This window comes from Saccostrea echinata, unplaced genomic scaffold, assembly GCF_033153115.1.
Source record: "Saccostrea echinata isolate AGI-Se365-2 ecotype Australia unplaced genomic scaffold, CSIRO_AGI_Sech_v1 ptg000028l, whole genome shotgun sequence".
Lineage (NCBI taxonomy): Eukaryota > Metazoa > Mollusca > Bivalvia > Ostreida > Ostreidae > Saccostrea > Saccostrea echinata.
The window spans coordinates 1,969,129-1,989,059 of record NW_026889777.1 but is presented as its reverse complement, the minus strand read 5'-3'; the positions used below and the strand labels follow the sequence as shown (position 1 = coordinate 1,989,059).

Here is a 19,931-nt window from a genome sequence, read left to right as displayed (position 1 = left end):
CATCACTACCTCTACTGCCTTTCATGGCTCAATTTGAATTTTAGGGGTTACCTGCTGAGTATAAACTCGTCGATAAATCCTGCAGTCGTGATTTATAGTTTATATTTATTTTTGGAAGTTGAACGATTTTTTATAAATTTTTATAACATCCCTCATGAACAATTATTATTTGACCTAATTATGCCATGATGGGCACTGGATGGATGAGTTCATTGCTGACTAAAGGGGGGTTATTACCGACTGCAAAACATCAGCGAAACTCTCGAGTTTGATTTTCATTTACGAGTTTACCCCAAAGTGTTTAAACCTACTTTTTATTAAGTGAAGTAATATATGAATAAAAGCATTAAATACATTTTAAGTTTCTGTAAATTGTACAACTGTTTTAATAGAAACAATGGAATTACTTTCAAAATGAAAAGTTATTCCTTCTCTCATTAAAAGATTATAAAAGTTAATATTAGCTCATAGGGGTATATTCTGCACTCTTTTTATTACAAACAATCATAAATGATCACATACTTTTATTTTTGGGAAAAAAGTAATATTTTATTGAAACTGAAAATAGTAAAATAGTAAAATTAATTTTAGAAAAATTGAAAGCATATGAAAATTTTAATCGGCATTGTGATCCTCATCTAAAATTCACCAACCTTTATAAAATATGCAAAGATTTAGCTGAGAAAGTTTTAAAAAGATAATGAAAGAGTAATTAAAAAAATCTTGGCAATTAATGAAGATTTTAAATAATAGTTATTATTTGAAAAATATGTAACTTGTAAACATACTAGTAATTTGAATATTGAGGTAAGTGACATTGTTGCCTGGATAATTCTTGAGGACAAATAAATTGTTTATCAAACAATAACTTTAAGTGTACTTGTGAAATAATAAAAACTAGTATAGTTGGATTAGACAACTTTACTTAATTTCACAGTTTTCTTTGATATCAAGAGTATAGCATGAAAAGTGTGTGCCAAATACTCAGTATCTGTCCCTTATATATTGTGCAAGAGTCTTGTTTTATTTTAAATGATTGTCATATACACCATTTACTCATTTGAACATTTGAATTATTTGCATGGTCAATAATGTATATGTTTTAAAAAAACTTGATTATCTAGTTGACATGTCCGTCTTCCAGTGAGGGTAGTACCGTAGTAGCACATAATATTAAACAGAAGTACTCGGTACCTCAATGATACAGAATCCCTTTATAAAATGGAACTTCAACATTTAAAAGTAAAAGGTTAAGATAATGAACAGTGAGCGATCTCAAAATATCAACAATAGAAACAATACAAATATGTTAAGATGGCATAAAACATGAACACCTGAAAATTTTAGAGGTGGGATCAGGTGCATAGGAGAAGTAAGCATCCACAGTTGACCAATAACCCGCCGTGAGCCCTGTGTAAAGTTTAAATCCATATTGTAGTTTGTTTTGATCTGACTAGTTTACCTTTTTATCAAGTCATAGCTACAGAACTAAAGCTCTCCGAAAAAAAATATTGAAAAAATCTCTTCGTCCATTCCATTTTTTTTTTCAGACCAGTGAACTTAAGATCTGCATCTACTCCAAATTCATAAATTTAAAAATTTTAAATTATCAAAGTTTTTTCTTTTTAAATTGTGTGTTAGCAACCTAACAATTACCTGATTTCAGAAACCATAGAGCATTACAGATAAATCTACATCAATTTACTTTTTTCCGTCCTGAGTACTTCTGGTCACCACCGAAAGTGAATTTTATAAATTGCACTTTTTATCTATCAAACTCAAGAATTCATGTTTCGATATTTTTTATAAATGCATTTGTGACATCAATTGATAAAAAAATTATGTTTTGGTGTATGAATGGGATGTTATTGGTTTTGTCATTTAGTAAAATATTCCAAAGATCGGAATGTCTGCTTCATATCTCTGATGACATTGAACAACAGCTATACGTACTTCAATATCAGTTTATGCAAAGGTATTTTTTTTTTGTAAATCTGAACAGCATGCTAACCGCTTTTCAGTACTTTCAGTCCTTTGATTAATACAATATTTTTATATTTTACTTAACACATCTCTTAGCAGGGGCCTTGCTGACTAGTCAGATTTTGCGTCAATTATGATTACACATGTAATAATCAATTGTTGATCTGTTGTGACATGGAATTCGACAAATATGATGCACATTTCAATTACAATTGATTCTATGTTGATAACCTTATTGGAAATAAAAAATAAGACAGAAATATTAGTTTTATTTGAAAGAATTAAGATTTTTTTTTTATGTTTTCAGATATGAAAGACTTCAAAATCAGAGAGGAGGAGAAAGGTAAATAAAATATATACAGTGTACATGTATAATTATGCTTGATATGCACACCTATAGCCATTAATTTAAAGGGTTGTTGTGTCATTTGTCTCTGAAATATTTAATGTCACCTGAAAAAAAGAATCAGGGATCAGCATTAACAGTTGCCCAATTGCCTGGGGCAAGTACATGTAAATTCTCAGTTCGTGCAAGTGAAACTGTCAAATTACTTTTCTGATTGGGCAAGTGAATTTTTATGCCCGGCCATGATCTTGACCTTTTCTTTGACCTTGACCTCACTTTTCTTAAATTAGTGTTTAGCTCAGTTTTAAAGAAACCATTCAAGATATTTTTTATCAAACTTCATATGCTGATACATACTAATGAGAGCTATCAACATTTTTTGACCTCGACCTTTTCTTTGACCTTGACCTCACTTAAATTAGTGTTTACATGTAGCTCAGTTATAAATAAACCATTCAGGATAGTGTTATCAAACTTCATATGCTAATACATACTGATGTAAGCTTTTCAACTGCATAAACATTTTTAGGTCACCTGAGTCACTCAGGTGACCTATTGCTATCTCTTTTTGTCCGTCGTCGTCCGTCGGTCGTAAACTTTTGAACATTTTCAGCTTCTTCTCTGGAACCAGCAAACCAATTTCAACCAATTTTGGCATATAGCATCTATGGGTGATGGGGAACAAAAATTGTGAAATTCGTGGCCCCTGCCCCCCTGGGGCCTGAGGGGTGGGGCCAAAACCATCAAAATTAATGCAATCTTTAAAAATCTTCTTCTTTACTTCTGGACATCAAGCAGTCAAACTGTTGGCATGATTGTAATAAGCATTGAGCCCTCTACCAAAATTGTGAAATTCATGGCCCCAGGGTCAGGGGTTCTGGTGCTAGGGTGGGGCTATATAGATCATATAGTGAAAGTTCATTATTTCTTTGAAAATCTTCTTCTCTACTCCTGGGTATTATTGAAACAAATTGAATACATAGTTATGATAAGCAAGGGTGACTCTACCAAAATTGTGAAATTCATAGCCCCAGGGTCAGGGGTTCTGGTGTTAGGGCGGGGCTATATAGATCATATAGTGAAAGTGCATTATTTCTTTGAAAATCTTCTTCTCTACTCCTGGGTATTATTGAAAGAAATTGAATACATAGTTATGATAGGCAAGAGTGACTCTACCAAACTTGTGAAATTCATAGCCCCGGGGTCAGGTGTTCTGATGCTAGGGCGGGGCTATATAGATCATATAGTGAAAGTGCATTATTTCTTAAAAAAATCTTCTTCTCTACTCCTGGGTATTATTGAAAGAAATTGAATACATAGTTATGATAAGCAAGAGTGACTCTACCAAAATTGAGAAATTCATGACCCCAGGGTCAGGGGTTCTGGTGCTAGGGTGGGACTATATAGGTCATATAGTGAAAGTGTATTATTTCTTTGAAAATCTTCTTCTCTACTCCTGGGTATTATTCAAACAAATTAAATACATAGTTATGATAAGCAAGAGTGACTCTACCAAAATTGTGAAATTCATAGCCCCAGGGTCAGGGGTTCTGGTGTTAGGGCGGGGCTATATAGATCATATAGTGAAAGTGCATTATTTCTTTGAAAATCTTTTCTACTCCTGGGTATTATTTAAACAAATTAAATACATAGTTATGATAAGCAAGAGTGACTCTACCAAAATTGTGAAATTCATGGCCCCAGGGTCAGGGGTTCTGGTGCAAGGGCAGGGGCTATATAGATCATATAATGAAAGTGCATTATTTGTTTGAAAATCTTCTTCTCTACTCCTGGGTATTATTTAAACAAATTAAATACATAGCTATGGTAAGCAAGGGTGACTCTACCAAAATTGTGAAATTCATAGCCCCAGGGTCAGGGGTTCTGGTGCTAGGGCGGGGCTATATAGATCATATAGTGAAAGTGCATTATTTCTTTGAATATCTTCTCTTCTCCTGGGTATTATTTAAACAAATACATGGTTATGATAAGCAAGGATGCCTCTTCCAAAATTGTGAATTTCATGACCCCTGGATCAGAGGTTCTGATATTAGGGCGGGGCTCTATTTATTATATAGTGAAAATGCATTAATGCTTTTAAAATCTTCTCTGCACCTGTGCATATCAGAGGCAAAAAGAGTAAAAGTTTTAATAAGGAAGGGTATTTTTACCAGATTTTTGAACATCAGAACCATTTGATCAAGTGTTCTGGTCCAGGCCAGGGCTCTATTAATTTGTATTCTATTGAGAGGAGTTATTCCCCTTTGCCATTTACTTGTGTTAATTAATCACTGTAAATAATGTACTTGAAAGGTTAATAGAATAAGAGAATTATGCAAGAATTTTTATTGTATAATACAAAAAGTACTTTCATAGTTTTAATGATCAGGTAGACTTTTAAGTAACAGATAAATAAAAATGAGACAAAAATAACTTGTCTTATCAAATGTTCATCAAAGACCAAGAGAGGCCAATGTAAGAGATTTCAACAAGGAATTAAAAGAGTACAGAAGCACTGATTATAAGTTTGTTTATATACTGTCTGGTGAGAGTGATAAATGGGGAACAGATTAGAACCTAATTTATGTACTGTTAATGAACACTAGACTAATTATTTTGTTGATCCTGATCACCCTATTTTTCTTGCTTTTGGGCAACAAAGCTTCACCTTTCAGTTCATTTTATACTCTATGGATCCTCTAAATTGTTGTATTATACTCAGGTGACCGTTAAGGCCCTTGGGCCTCTTGTTTGACCTCCACCTTTCCTTTGACCTTGACCTCACTTTTCTTAAATTTGTGTTTAGCTCAGTTTTAAAGAAACCATTCATGAAATTTTTATCTAACTTCATATGCTAATACATACTGATGTAAGGTTTTCAACTGCATAAACATTTTTTGACCTCGACATTTCCTTTGACCTTGACCATTCAAGATATTTTTATCAAACTTAGGCTACATAAATTTAATTCTCTGGTTCTCAGGCCAATTTTCTCCTAAGCAGATGCAGGCGGGAGGCTTTTCTAGGTCACCTGAGTCACTCAGGTGACCTATTGCTATCCGTTTTTGTCCGTCGGCGTGTGTCGTGCGATGTGCGTTAACATTTGAACATTTTTAGCTTCTTCTCTGAAACCGCTCAACCAATTTCAACCAAATTTGGCATATAGTATCTATGGGTGAAGGGGAACAAAAATTGTGAATTTCATGGTCCCTGCCCCCCTGGGGCCTGAGGGGAGGGGCAAAACCACCAAAATTAATGCAAACTTTAAAAATCTTCTTCTTTACTCCTGGACATCAAGCAGTCAAACTGTTGGCATCATTGTAATAAGCATTGAGTCCTCTACCAAAATTGTGAAATTCATGGCCCCAGGGTCAGGGGTTCTGGTGCTAGGGTGGGGCTATATAGATCATATAGTGAAAGTTCATTATTTCTTTGAAAATCTTCTTCTCTGCTCCTGGGTATTAAATGAACTAACTAAGTATATAGTTATGATGAGTAAGAGTGCCTCTTCCAAAATTGTGAAATTCGTGGCCCCTGGATCAGGGGTTCTGGTGTTAGGGCGGGGCTCTATTGATTATAAAGTGAAAATGTTTTAATTCTTAAACAATCTTTTTCTCTGAACCTGGGTATTATTTAAACAAACTAAGTACATTGTTATGATAAGCAAGGATGCCTCTTCCAAAATTGTGAAATTCATGGCCCCGGGGACAGGAGTTCTGGTGCTATGGCGGGGCTATATAGATCCTATAGTGAAGGTGAATTATTTTTTTGAAAATCTTCTTCTCTGCCCCTGGGTATTGTTTAAACAGACTAAGTACATTGTTATGATACGCAAGGATGCCTCTTCCAAAATTGTGAATTTTATGACCCCAGGTTTAAGGGTTCTGGTGGGAGGGGGGGGGGGGGCTTCTATTGATTATAAAGTGAAAAAGCAAAATTTGAAAATATTCTTTTCTGCTTCTGGTTAAAAAAGCAAAGAAACTAAGTGTATAGTTATGATGAGCAAGAATACTTCTTTCAGAGTAGTGAATTTCATGACCCCTGGGTCAGATGTGCTGGTGTGAAAGTGGGGCTCTTGATAATATAGTGAAAATGCATTAATTTTATTAAATAATCCTGTTTGCTCCTTAGTGTTAAGCAGACAAACAAAGTGATTGGTTATGATGAGCAAACTTATGGTTCCAGGGTCAGAAGCTCTGGTGTTTTTTTTTTTTTTTTTTTGGGGGGGGGGGGGGGGGGCTCTATTGATAATATAGTGAATCTTGTAGTAAAAATGCATTATTTCTTAAAAATCTTCTCCACACCTTGGGATATCTGAGGTAAATAGAGTAAAAATTTTTATAAGGAAGGGAATTTTACCAGATTTTAGAACATCTGGACCATTTGGTCAAGTGTTCTGGTCCAGGCCAGGGCTCTATTAGTTTGTATTCTACTGAGAGGAGTTATTCCCCTTTGCCATTTACTTTTGATAATTTATCACTGTAAATAATGTACTTGAAAGGTAAATAGAATAAGAGAATTATGCAAAAACATTTATTGTATAATACAAAAAGTACTTTCATAGTTTTAATGATCAGATAGACTTGTAAGTAGTAGATAAATAAAAATGAGACAAAAATAACTTGTCTTATTAAATGTTCATCAAAGACCCAAGAAAGGCCAATGTAAGAGGTTTCAACAAGGGATTAAAATAGTACAGAAGCATTGATAATTTGTTAATATACTGTATGGTGATAGTGATAAATGGAGAACAGATTAGAACCTAATTTATGAACTGTTAATGAATATTATGACCAATTATTTTGTTGATCATGATCACCTATTTTTTTTTCTTTTGGGCAACAAAGTTTCACCTTTCAGTTCATTTTATACTCTATGCATCCTTTGAATTATTGTATCATACTCAGGTGACCGTTAAGGCCCTTGGGCCTCTTGTTTTTTTATCATTTTATTGGGGATAAAGTAGATGAGGGAGGGTTTTTTTAAATACCGGAATTTTCTATACAATAATGATAAAAATTCTTTGTTCATGATGATATACTTTCCATACTTTCCATGTCTGATCAATAGGTTTGCATTATCCATTGCTTATCAATGTGTGAACGTCTGTCTGTCTGTCTGTCCTTCTTCTGTCCACAAATTTTCTGTTTTTTTTAATAACTTTTTTAGGTCACCTGAGTCACTCAGTGACCTATTGCTATCCATTTTTGTCTGTCGTCGTCCGTCGTGCGTTTTCAACTTCTTCTCTAGAACTGCTCAACCAATTTCAACCAAATTTGGCATATAGCTTCTTTGGGTGAATAAATTGTGAATTTCTTGGTCCCTGCCCCCCTGGGGCCCCAGGGGTGGGGCTAAAACCACCAAATTGATGCAATCTTTAAAAATCTTCTTCTTTACTCCTGGACATCATAATTGTGAATAATATATATATATAATAAATTGTGAATTTCTTGGTCCCTGCCCCCCTGGGGCCCCAGGGGTGGGGCTAAAACCACCAAAATTGATGCAATCTTTAAAAATCTTCTTCTTTACTCCTGGACATCAAGCAGTCAAACTGTTGACATGATTGTAATAAGCATTGGGCCCTCTACCTAAATTATGAAATTCATGGCCCCAGGGTCAGGGGTTCTGGTTCTAGGGCGGGGCTTTATTGATTATATAGTGAAAATGCATTAATTCTTTGAAATCTTCTTCTCTGCTCCTGGATATTATTTAAACAAACTAATGCATGGTTATGACAAGCAATGATGCCTTTTTTCAAAATTGTGAAATTCATGGCCCCTGGGTCAGAGGTTCTGGTTTGGGGGGGGGGGGGGGGGGCTCTATTGATTATATAGCGAAAAATGCATTAATTCTTTAAAAATCTTCTTCTCTGCTCCTGGGTATTAATTAAACAAACTAAGTGCATGGTTATGGCAAGCATTGATGCCTTTTCCAAAATTGTGAAATTCATGGCCCCTGAGTCAGGGGTTCTGGTGTTTTGGGGGGGGGGGGGGGCTTTATTGATTATATAGTGAAAATGCATTAATTCTTTGAAAATCTTCTTGTCTGCTCCTGGGTATTATTTAAACAAACTAAGTGCATGGTTATGACAAGCATTGATGCCTTTTCCAAAATTGTGAAATTCATGGCCCCTGGGTCAGGGGTTCTGGTGTTTGGGGGGTGGGGTTTGGGGTCTATTGATTATATAGTGAAAATGCATTAATTCTTTAAAAATCTTCTATTTGTGCCTGGATATTATTTAAACTAAGTGCATGGTAGGACAAGTAACGATGCCTTTTTCCAAAATTGTGAAATTCATGGCCCCTCGGTCAGGGGTTCTGGTGTTGGGGGGGGGGAGGGGGGCTCTATTGATTATATAGTGAAAATGCATTAATTCTTCAAAAATCTTCTTCTCTGCTCCTGGATATTATTTAAACAAACTAAGTGCATGGTAGGACAAGTAATGATGCCTTTTTAAAAAATTGTGAAATTCATGGCCCCTCGGTCAAGGGTTCTGGTGTTGGGGGGGGGGGGGGGGGGCTCTATTGATTATATAGTGAAAATGAATTAATTCTTTGAAAATCTTCTTCTCTGCTTCTGGGTATTATTTAAACAAACTAAGTACATGGTATAAGTGCACAAGGTTGCTTTTTCAAAAATTGTGAAATTCATGGCCCCTGGGTCAGGGGTTCTGGTGTTTGGGGGGGGGGGGGGGGGGCTCTAATGATTACATTGTAAAAAATGCAATGATTCTTTGAAAATCTTCTCCTTTTCTCCTGGGTATTAAGCCAATGAGCAAAGAATATAGTTATGATGAGTAAGAGTGCCTCTTCCAAAATTGTGAATTTTATGCTCCCTGGGTCAAGGTTCTGGTGTTAGGGCAGGGTCCTGGTGTTAGGGCAGGGCTCAAGGCAAAGTTGATACATGATACTCAGGTGACCTATAAGACCCGTGGGCCTCTTGTTTAGGGTTGACCAATTAAGTTCAAATTTGGTATGTTGGCTGAATAGGAAGTAAGACATATTTTGATGCTAAATTTGGTTCTCTGTGTCATCCGGTTTGGAGCTGGGGTGGTAGGGTAATTCCTCAACTTTTTATAAGAGTGAATAGTCAAAGAGAGATAACTTCTGAGAATGTTCCTATTGTAAACTATGAAAGGCTGCAATGAGTCTCTTGGGATTAATTAACTTTCCTCTTGAAGAAAATCCAAAGTATTTATCTTTATCTGTCTTATTGAGATGAATTAACACCTCTGTCTGCAAATGAAGTTTGTTCTGAGGGTCAATTCTGAATGATGTTTACATTTTCTGAAATGTGGATTTAATAGCGATTCTCTGTAACCACTTAAACTTCTTTGCCACGCATGGTCACCGATTTTGATGAAACTTTGCTCATTATTACAACTTGACACCAGAAACATATATCAAATAAAATTTCGTTGCTATGGGTCTTGTTTGCCATGGTAACAACCAGAAAAGTTGGAAAAATTGAGATTTTCAGCTACTTTGAATCTTTATTAAGCCTTGATAAAGACTAACAAAAACAAACAAACCATTCTCACAAAAACCTGACACTTTGTTGCCACTTATGCTATAAAGAAACTATTTAGAATTTATCTCTAAGTAAATGGTAACCATGGGTACATTTGGAATACTTTTTAGATGCTGAATAATGCAGAAAAACGCTCAATATTCACTAATGTTAGGTGTTAAATGATCAAACTCAATCAACAACCTAAGAAAAAACAATAAAAATATTTGACCTTAAGTAATTAAGTATTGGAAATATCACTCTAAAAATAACTTTCATGGTTGCCATGGTAACACAGTGTAACCATACAAAATATGTTGCTAAGATTGGGTTAATGCTACTATCTTCAGGAAAAACAATAAAATTCATGACTGGCACATATACATCCTTAGGACCTTGCAACACCGACAACATAAGAAAAATTGGGATTTATTGTTACTTTGCAGTGTAACCATGGAAACAATGTACCAGTTGTTTAAAGTGATATTTTTTTTGCTGCCATAGGAATTTACTTACTTTTTATTCAAGAAACATATTATTTGACTCACCTTGAATAGTACTTATCTGGAAGAACTAAAGTTGAATATCATATATTGATGACGTTTGTTGAAAAATACAACACTGTTGCTATGGTAACCAAGAAGGGAAAATGTTCGATTTTGTTAATTTTATATCAATATTAAACCATATGTGCCAGCTTTTTGCATCCAGTTAGAGATTGGGTGGCAGTCAAAATTGAAAGTCAGGTTAGTTGTTCATAATTATCAATCATAAAAGTTTTGGGAATCTACATACAAGGGTATGTATCCAAGGAAACAGAATATTTTTAAGATTTTTATGCATATTTTTTCGGCTTATTTCCATAGCAACGCACTATTTAAAGAATTGAATTTGAATTTTTTGAAATGTGAAAATTAGGGTCACATGAACGTCTTTAAAAATTGATCATTAGTTATACAAAAATATGCTTTTTAAAAAGATAGGATAAGATTTAAACACTAAGAGAGTAAATTTAAAATCCCTTCTTGGTATTAAAACCATGGCAACCATTGCCATCCTATAAGAAATATCATATTTCTTCCTTGGTATATGTTGCAAGGATCTTTTGTCTATTATTTGCTTGCATTTCAACCTATAATTTTTTTTTATTCTTAAGTGTATGATTTTATAAAATTAAATGGGCAAAATTATTACTTTAGAATACTTTGTTTCCATAGTAACGAATGTAATAGTTGATTTACCAAACATGTTTATCATGCATTTAAGACATCAGGCCTTCATCTTTCAGAAACAATCATTGCCACTTGTTTGCTTTGCTGCAAACGTTAACTGTGGGACTCTGAACATGTTGAAAAATGCCATTTTTCAAACTTTAGGACATGTTGCCATGGTAACCATGTCACGTAGCAACCATTTTCTACCTGATTTGAGTTTACATTATCAAAGACTTTGGAGAAATTCTGAGACTATGCGTGCCACAGCTCCTATATAAAAGTTCAAGTTGTTACAGAGAATGGCTCTTAAATAAATAAATGTTCATATTTTATTTTGTTAAAATACACAATGAGTTATGATTTTATTGAATTCTAAAAATAAAATATAGATAAAGATATGTTCTTTATTATTATTTTATTTTTTATTTTTTCTGTCTTTTTTTCTGCCTTATGTAATTCAAGAATACTATTTTTTTAACAGGTATTCAGATAATAACCTCATTCTATCATTGTTGAAAAAGTAAAAAAAAATTCTTATTGTAAACGTAGAAGAAAAGGATGAGAGAGCAGTATAATTAATCCCCTGGGATTGATTATCTTCCTGCTTCCAAAACATTTTAGAGGGTTATCTTTCTGTCATTTTAAGATTAATTAACACCTTTGTATGCAGCTGATGTTTGTTTTGAAGTTAAGGTCAAGCTTGGGTGGTATTTGCATTCACTGAAGGCTAACATTTTAGAAAACACATGCTTCATTCTTCTTTAAATATACATTTAATTGATTTATTTTTTTTACTGCCTTTTGTAAATACAAGGATAATATTTACAGGTTGTTGGATATCTAGCAATTGCTTATTCTTCTTTATATATTTTTAAATTTTTGTTATCAAGTAAAATTCTCATCCCCTAATCTGCACCCTTATACTTGTATTTCTACCCCTCGGCGGGGCCCTTGCTGACTGGTCAGATTTCTAGTTGAGTATTAAACTATGAGAAAGTGAGGTGGAACTTTTTTTTCGGATTAGTCTCCACATTACCAACTTTTTATTTTATCAAAAATACCATATTTGGAATGCGGCTACCTCAAAACGGATGCGCATGGGCCTGAGAGCTGTAATTTCAATTTTATGTAGCCTTATTATGCTGATACACATTAGTGAGAGCTATTCAACTGCATCAAAATCTTTTGACCTTGCACTTTCCTGTGACCTTGACCTCACTTTTCTTTAATTTGCACTTTGCTTAGTTTTAAAGAAACCATTTAAGATATTTTTATGTAAGCTTATGCACATATACATAATTTGGTGTGAATTTATTATCTATATCCAATTTTTTAGATTTCAATTTTAAAGAAGTTATTTAAGATATTCTCATCAAATTTCATACACTATTACAAATTTTCATGTTGCATTACTTATATACACTTGGCGGGGCATTCATGTCCATATGGACATATTTCTAGTTCTGATAGAAATGTATATTGTTATCTAGTTTAAGTTATTTTATAAATAAAACAATAAATTGAACACTATAAGTGACTGAAATTCTTTTTGTATTCAGAATCCCTCAGTAGCATTCATTTAAATATGGGGTACATTATTCTGTTTTCCTTCATTGTAAATACTGTCTACTTCTAAGAACTTTGTTTACTGCTTGTTAGGAGATTTGATTATTTATGAATTTAAATATTAGTAGCATGACAGATCTTGATCAAGATATGTATGTTTCATAGCAACTGCCTTCCTGTAGCATTGCTTTACAGTTATCTCTGAAAATCAAAATTTACTGATGGATATTTCTGAAAATAATTTTTGAAAATATGTATTTCATGATTAAAGAAATGGGGGGGGGGGGGGGGGGTTATAGCTGCATGGCAGTGTACATATACAGGTTAAATTGACAAGGACAGTGGCAGAATGTAAAATGATTTTTTTTTTTTTTTTGAAAGATTTTGAAGATAAAAAACAGAAGAAGAGAATCAAGAAAAGTTTGCATCATCTTGAATCACAACTGATAGAGAACAGGCGTATTGAGAATGAAAGAGGTATGTTTTATATGTATCAGAAATTGTATGTAACATTTTGTAGTGGTTCAGTGTAATTAGGGGAACACAGGCAAAAGCAAATGCTCAACTTAATCAGATGACTGTAAGGCCAAAAATATTAATATTTAGTTATTGGGGCACAGCTGCATTAAGTCTAACACTGTCCCGTAATCAATTTTACTATTTTTAGAAAACAGATAGCAATAGGTCACCTGAGTGACTCAGGTGACCTATTGCTATCTGTTTTCGTCCGTGGTTGTGCGTTGTCCGTCTTGTGTTAACATTTGAACATTTTCAGTTTCTTCTCTGAAACCTCTGAACCAATTTCAGCCAATTTAAGCATATGGCATTTATGTGTGAAGGGTAACAAAATTTATGAATTTCATGGTCTCTGCCCCCCTGGGGCCTGAGGGGCTAAAACCACCAAAATTAATGCAATCTTTAAAAATCTTCTTCTTTACTCCTGGACATCAAGCAGTCAAACTGTTGGCACGATTGTAATAAGCATTGAGCCTTCTAACAAAATTGTGAAATTCATGGCCCCAGGGTCAGGGGTTCTGGTGCTAGGGCGGGGCTATATAGATTATATAGTGAATGTGTATATTTCTTTGAAAATCTTCTCTACTCCTGGGTATTATTGAAACAAATTGAATACATAGTTATGATAAGCAAGGGTGACTCTACCAAAATTGTGAAATTCATAGCCCCAGGGTCAGGGGTTCTGGTGCTAGGGCGGGGCTATATAGTTCATATAGTGAAAGTGCATTATTTCTTTGAAAATATTCTTCTTTACTCCTGGGTATTATTGAAACAAATTGAATACATACATGTAGTTATGATAAGCAAGGGTGACTCAACCAAAATCGTGAAATTCATATCCCCAGGGTCAGGGGTTCTGGTGCTAAGGCGGGGCTATATAGATCATATAGTGAAAGTGCATTATTTCTTTGAAAATCTTCTTCTCTACTCCTGGGTATTATTTAAACAAACTAAATACATAGTTATGATAAGCAAGGATGCCTCTTCCAAAATCGTGAATTTCATGGCCCCTGTATCAGAGGTTCTGATGTTAGGGCAGGGTTCTATTTATTATATACCGTATAACAGGTATTTTCTGCGGTTGGAAATTTTTGCGATTTAACCCCTAAAAGATAGCAAATTAATTTCTGCGTTTTCAATTTCTGCGGTTGCATTATACCGCAAAAAATTATTTACTGGGTATGATCACCAATCTCTAAGAATTATTAGATAGCTGCCATGTTTACGTTTTATAAATTCATTGAGACATATTGATCAAAGTTGCATGAGAACTGGTATTAAGCTATTAAGCTTAATTAAACTACTATCTTTCAGTTAGTCTTTGTAAAATTATGTCGAGTCCCAATTGAAATGAATTATTGCAGTATCGGTCCACCCAAACAACAATAAAAAAATCTCTATTCTACATTGTAACAAACGTTTTATGCGATCTATTAAAATATTTAATATATAGATAATTAATGCATCCAAGCCATATTCTAAAAAATACACTTATAGATAATTGCCATCAAAATTAATCTGGTGTTTATATTTTAAGCTCAAACAAACAGTTGCATAATCAAATAACCTAAAGTTGACCGTGTACAATCACAGGTGCCATGTGCATTGAGGCGTAGCTAATCCTGTCAGTCGTCTGCATTGTGTGAAATTCACGAGACAATCAAGCCACTTTGTGTATACAAGCAGTAATTATGGTCTCCAGATAAAACACAAGATTGAAAAAAGTGTTAAAGAAAAAGCTACTATGTGTTGTTTGCAGCTATCGGAGTTTGGACTATTAATTGCGAAATATCTCTTAGTCATTTACATGTACATGTATATCCGTATAAAGAAGTACATGTAGGTACAAGAAAAAATGTTTTTGTATAAACTTATTAAATTGATATTATTTACAGCAACGTTTTAATTCAATATGTTTTGGAAAAATCCTGATATCTAAAATCTTCGAATTTCGATGACACCCGAATTTTCTTGCCAACGAGGACATACGCACCACTAATCATACTTAAAATATTTATCTGAAGAAATATTGAAAAATATTTTGCGATTGTAATTTTTGCGGATTTGTCCTATCCGCAAAATTCCGCAAAAATTGGACAACCGCAGAAAATACCCGTTATACGGTAGTGAAGGTGAATTATTTCTTTGAAAATCTTCTTCTCTACGCCTGGGTATTATTTAAACAAACTAAGTACATTGTTATGATACACAGAATGCTTCTTCCAAAATTGTGAATTTCATGGCTCCAGGGTCAAGGGTTCTGGTAAAAAGGGGGGGGGGGGGGCTCTATTGATTATATAGTGAAAAAGCAAAATTTCTTTGAAAATATTCTTTTCTGCTTCTGGTTAAAAAGCAAAGAAGCTAAGTGTATAGTTATGATGAGCAAGAGTGCTTCTTCCAGAGTAGTAAATTGCATGACCCCCTGGGTCAGATGTTCTGGTGTAAGGATGGGGCTCTTGATAATATAGTGTAAATGCATTAATAATAATTCTATTAATTAATCCTGTCTGCTCCTTAGTGTTAAGCAGATAAACAAAGTGATTACTTATGATGAGCAAACTTCAGGGTCAGAGGCTCTGGTGTTTCTCAGTGGGGGAGGGGGGGGGGGGGGGGGGGGGGCTCTATTGATAATATAGTGAATCTGTAGTAAAAATGCATTATTTCTTTAAAAATCTTCTCTGCACCTGGGCATATCAGAGGCAAAAGTTTTAATAAGGAAGGGTATTTTTACCAGATTTTTGAACATCTGGACCATTTGGTCAAGTGTTCTGGTCCTGCCAGGGCTCTATTAATTTGTATTCTACTGAGAGGAATTATTCCCCTTTGCCATTTACTTTTGATAATTAATCACTGTAAATAATGTACTTGAAAGGTAAATAGAATAAGAGAATTATGCAAGAATTTTTATTGTATAATACAAAAAGAATTTTCATAGTTTTAATGATCAGGAAGACTTGTAAGTAGTAGATAAATAAAAATGAGACAAAAATAACTTGTCTTATTACATGTTCATCAAATACCAGGAGATGCCAATGTATGAGATTTCAACAAGGAATTTTAATAGTACAGAAGCACTGATAGTTTGTTAATATACTGTATGGTGATAGTGATAAGTGGGGAACAGATTAGAACCTACATGTAATTTATGAACTGTTAATGAATACCAGACTAATTATTCTGTTGATCCTGATCACCCTATTTTTCCTGCTTTTTGGGCAACAAAGCTTCCTCTTTCAGTTCATTTTATACTCTATGGATCCTCTAAATTGTTGTATTATACTCAGGTGACCGTTAAGGCCCTTGGGCCTCTTGTTCAAGTTGAAAAAGAAAATTGAATTATTTTTCTTTTTACCCCATAACAACAGTATTTCATTAACAATTTTTTTTTTTTTGACAAATTTTGATGAGCATTATTTAAAGTTTGTTGAGTATGAAATCATATAACAGTACTTAAAAAAAAGAGGGTTTAGTAGGTATCATTATTTTTTAAACAAGAAATATATTTTTACTCTTTTTTCCTTTTAGATTTTACATCAGGTGCTCATATAACACAAACCAATGAACTGCGAACAGTGGAAAATCTTGGCACACTTGAGAATCTCTTTACTGAGCTAGAGGCAGAGGAGACTGAACCAGTACAATGTAAGATATTAATTGATATTTAACTTTTTTCTACTGTACTCTGATTAATCCAGAGAAATTTTTCAGATTTATATTCAATTGATGTTCTTTTGAAATGTGTGTCACTTTTCAAATGTAATTTATCTAATTTAACATGTTTAATTAACTGTGAGTTCATTTTGGCATTTTATGGGTTTATTTATCCTTTCCACACCAATCCTTGCCTTGTATAAGACTTTGAATCAGCAAACTTGGTCAGGCATGATAATGATGCTTGTATCAGGGGAAGGTTTCATGTGGGTTGTCGTGGTAGCTTGCAATTGGCAGTTTAATATGAACTCTGCAAAAATGGGCACACATAAAGTAGATTTATCCTGAAAATATTTGATTGTATATTATGCAAATGAGAAAAATATGTCTTAATACATGATGTTATAAATACTACTTTACCCACCAAATTTTTTAGCTCTCCTGAGCTGAAAGCTCAAGTGAGCTTTTCTGATCACCCGTTGTCCGTCGTCCGTCCATCTGTAAACTTTTTACATTTTCTACTTCTTCTCAAGAACCACGGGGCCAATTTTAACCAAACTTGGTTCAAAGCATCCTTGGGTGAAGAGGAGTTTAAATTGTTAAAATGAAGGGCCAAGCCCCCTTCCAAGGGGAGATAATCGAGAAAAGACAAAAATAGGGTGGGGTCATTAAAAAATCTTCTTCTCAAGGACCACTGGGCCAGAAAAGCTGAAACTTATGTGGAAGCATCCTGGGGTAATGTAGATTCTATATTATTAAATTCATGACCCCAGGGGTAAGGGCAGGGCCACAATAGGGAATCCAAGTTTTACATTGAAATATATAGGAACAATCTTTAAAAATCTTCTTCTCAAGCACCACTGGGCCGGAAAAGCTGAAACTTATGTGGAAGCATCCTGGGATAGTGTAGATTCTAAATTCTTAAAATCATGACCCCCAGGGATAGGGCAGGGCCACAATAGGGAACCCAAGTTTAACATTGAAATATGTAGAAAATATCTTTAAAAACTTCTACTCAAGAAATACTGGGCCAGAAAAGCTGAATCTTATGTGGAAGCATCCTGGGGAAGTGTAGATTCTAAATTGTTCAAATCATGACCCATGGGGGTAGGGCGGGGCTACAATAGGGAATCCAATTTTTACATTAAAATATATAGGAAAAAGCTTTAAAAATCTTCCTCTCAAGAACCACTGGGCCAGAAAAGCTGAAACTTATGTGGAAGCATTCTGGGATAGTGTAGATTCTTACTGTTTAAATCATGACCCCTGGGAGTAGGGCGGGGCCACAATAAGTACTACAATGGGAGAAATCATGTGAAAAAACAGCAATGCCAAAGTTACTCAGGTGAGCGTTCTGACCCTTGGGCCTCTTGTTTATAAAAAATACAATATAATACAGTTTTCAGCAGGGATTTCATAATTTAAGGTACTATGAAAGTGTAATTAAATGCATTGATTTTCAAGCTGTTTAATTACTGAAACTGTGCATATATTATATTCAGTGCATTTAATAATAAAAGATTATCTAAAGAAAACAAAGAATAAAAATACATATACAGTAAAACTTGTCTAATCTGGATACCACTGGTTCCATAGAAATTGGTCGGATTAGACAACATTTTAAACAATTGAATTTCCTGAGAGGACTTAAAGTTTATATCATACTAGTCAAGATTTCAAATTAAACAACATCTGAATTAGACAAGTTTCACTGTATATGTATATCAAATTAAATGTAACATTAAACTCAAAATGTATGTTTCTTCTTTTTCAGTACATGGTGATATAAATGAAGTCTTGTGCTCTGATTCAGAAGAGAGTATTGTCAATCAAACAGAAGTACCCTCAGGAAAAAATTCCACTGTATGTATATATTTCATATCATTTATCTTCAGAAAATGTAAAACATTTAGATTTAAATAGAATATGGTTGTTTACATGCTACATGTATAATATGTGAGCAAGAAGAGTTCTTGCAAGAAAGTATAATTCATTTGAAATCTTCCACTTTCAAAATTCAACAAAATTTTATTGCCTATCACATGAAGAAAATTTCAGATAATTGAAAAAGTTAGTGTCTAAAACATGTGCATTTTAGTTGAAAATACAAAAAAAAAAAAAAAAAAAAAAAAAAAATTGAGATTTTACTTGTATGTATGATCATATCATTTATTTAATGGAATTTTTTTTTGTAATAGAATATGAAAAGTTTAAATTGATTTACAGGAAAGTCTGCAGATAAAGAATATGGACCAATTAAGGGAACTAATTCAAAATGGAATTGTTGGCTTTGGATCTCACTTCCGAGTGAGGAGGCGACTAGGATTTTATGATTATTATCATCATTTTTTGACACTGGAGACAAACGACCAATCCATAACAGTTCTCCATCTGACAAAAACTGTACCATTATATATTTTCTGTGAAAAGGCCATAGTCAGTTTTTCCAATTTTAACAATACTTTTTTTGATTTCAAGTGCGGAGTTGAACTTATCCGTTGGTATTCCATTCCGAAAAATAAAACAGCCTTAGAGGAAATAAATCTAAGAATAGAAGAAGTGATCGCATTAGGTTACATAAATTATAGTCTCACCTCATCTGATAAAATGTATTGTGCTTCTTTAGTTTCTTACATTTTAACTGGTGAGAAAGATTACAAAGAAGTGCATGAGTTTGTGAGGCACTATGGGGTATTTGGCATTTTTCTTGTCTTACTTGTAAATTGTTTTTGCTCTCTAATATCTAATATAAGATGTCTTAAAAATTCAGTTTCAAAATTAAAACAAAAATTTACCTATATGTTTAAGGTAGTAAAGTCAAAGATGTTAGATAAGTTTTATTCTTTTTTTAGTTACCTTTGTTGCATTTTGGATTTGGCTGCTAGTTATTTAGAAAGATCAATTGAAAAGACTTTTAAAGAGAGAAAGAGAAGTAATAAGAAAGATGATAGCTAATAGGGATGGGTATTGCCAAAAATTTGATATTGCGATATATCACAATTTTTTCCTCAAAATATCACAATAATGTAATGACATTTTTACACATCAATTTTTTCTATGATATTTTAAATGAATATCCATAATTTTTCTTACAAGTATGTTGGGAAAAACATAACGTCACTTTTTTTCTTTTTTTTGACATA

General features: G+C 33.7%; 1 protein-coding gene across 1 annotated transcript in view; it reads left to right on the top strand.

The window, feature by feature from the left end:
• Positions 1-19,931, top strand: part of LOC133193621 (uncharacterized) — a 24,752-nt gene extending 4,821 nt beyond the window's left edge. Inside the window, exons 3-7 of the mRNA XM_061329578.1 lie at positions 2,291-2,326; positions 13,003-13,098; positions 16,663-16,779; positions 18,563-18,651; positions 19,015-19,931. Coding sequence (XP_061185562.1) covers positions 2,291-2,326; positions 13,003-13,098; positions 16,663-16,779; positions 18,563-18,651; positions 19,015-19,743 — 1,067 coding nt within the window. The 3' untranslated portion in view covers positions 19,744-19,931. The remainder of the gene's footprint in view (positions 1-2,290; positions 2,327-13,002; positions 13,099-16,662; positions 16,780-18,562; positions 18,652-19,014) is intronic.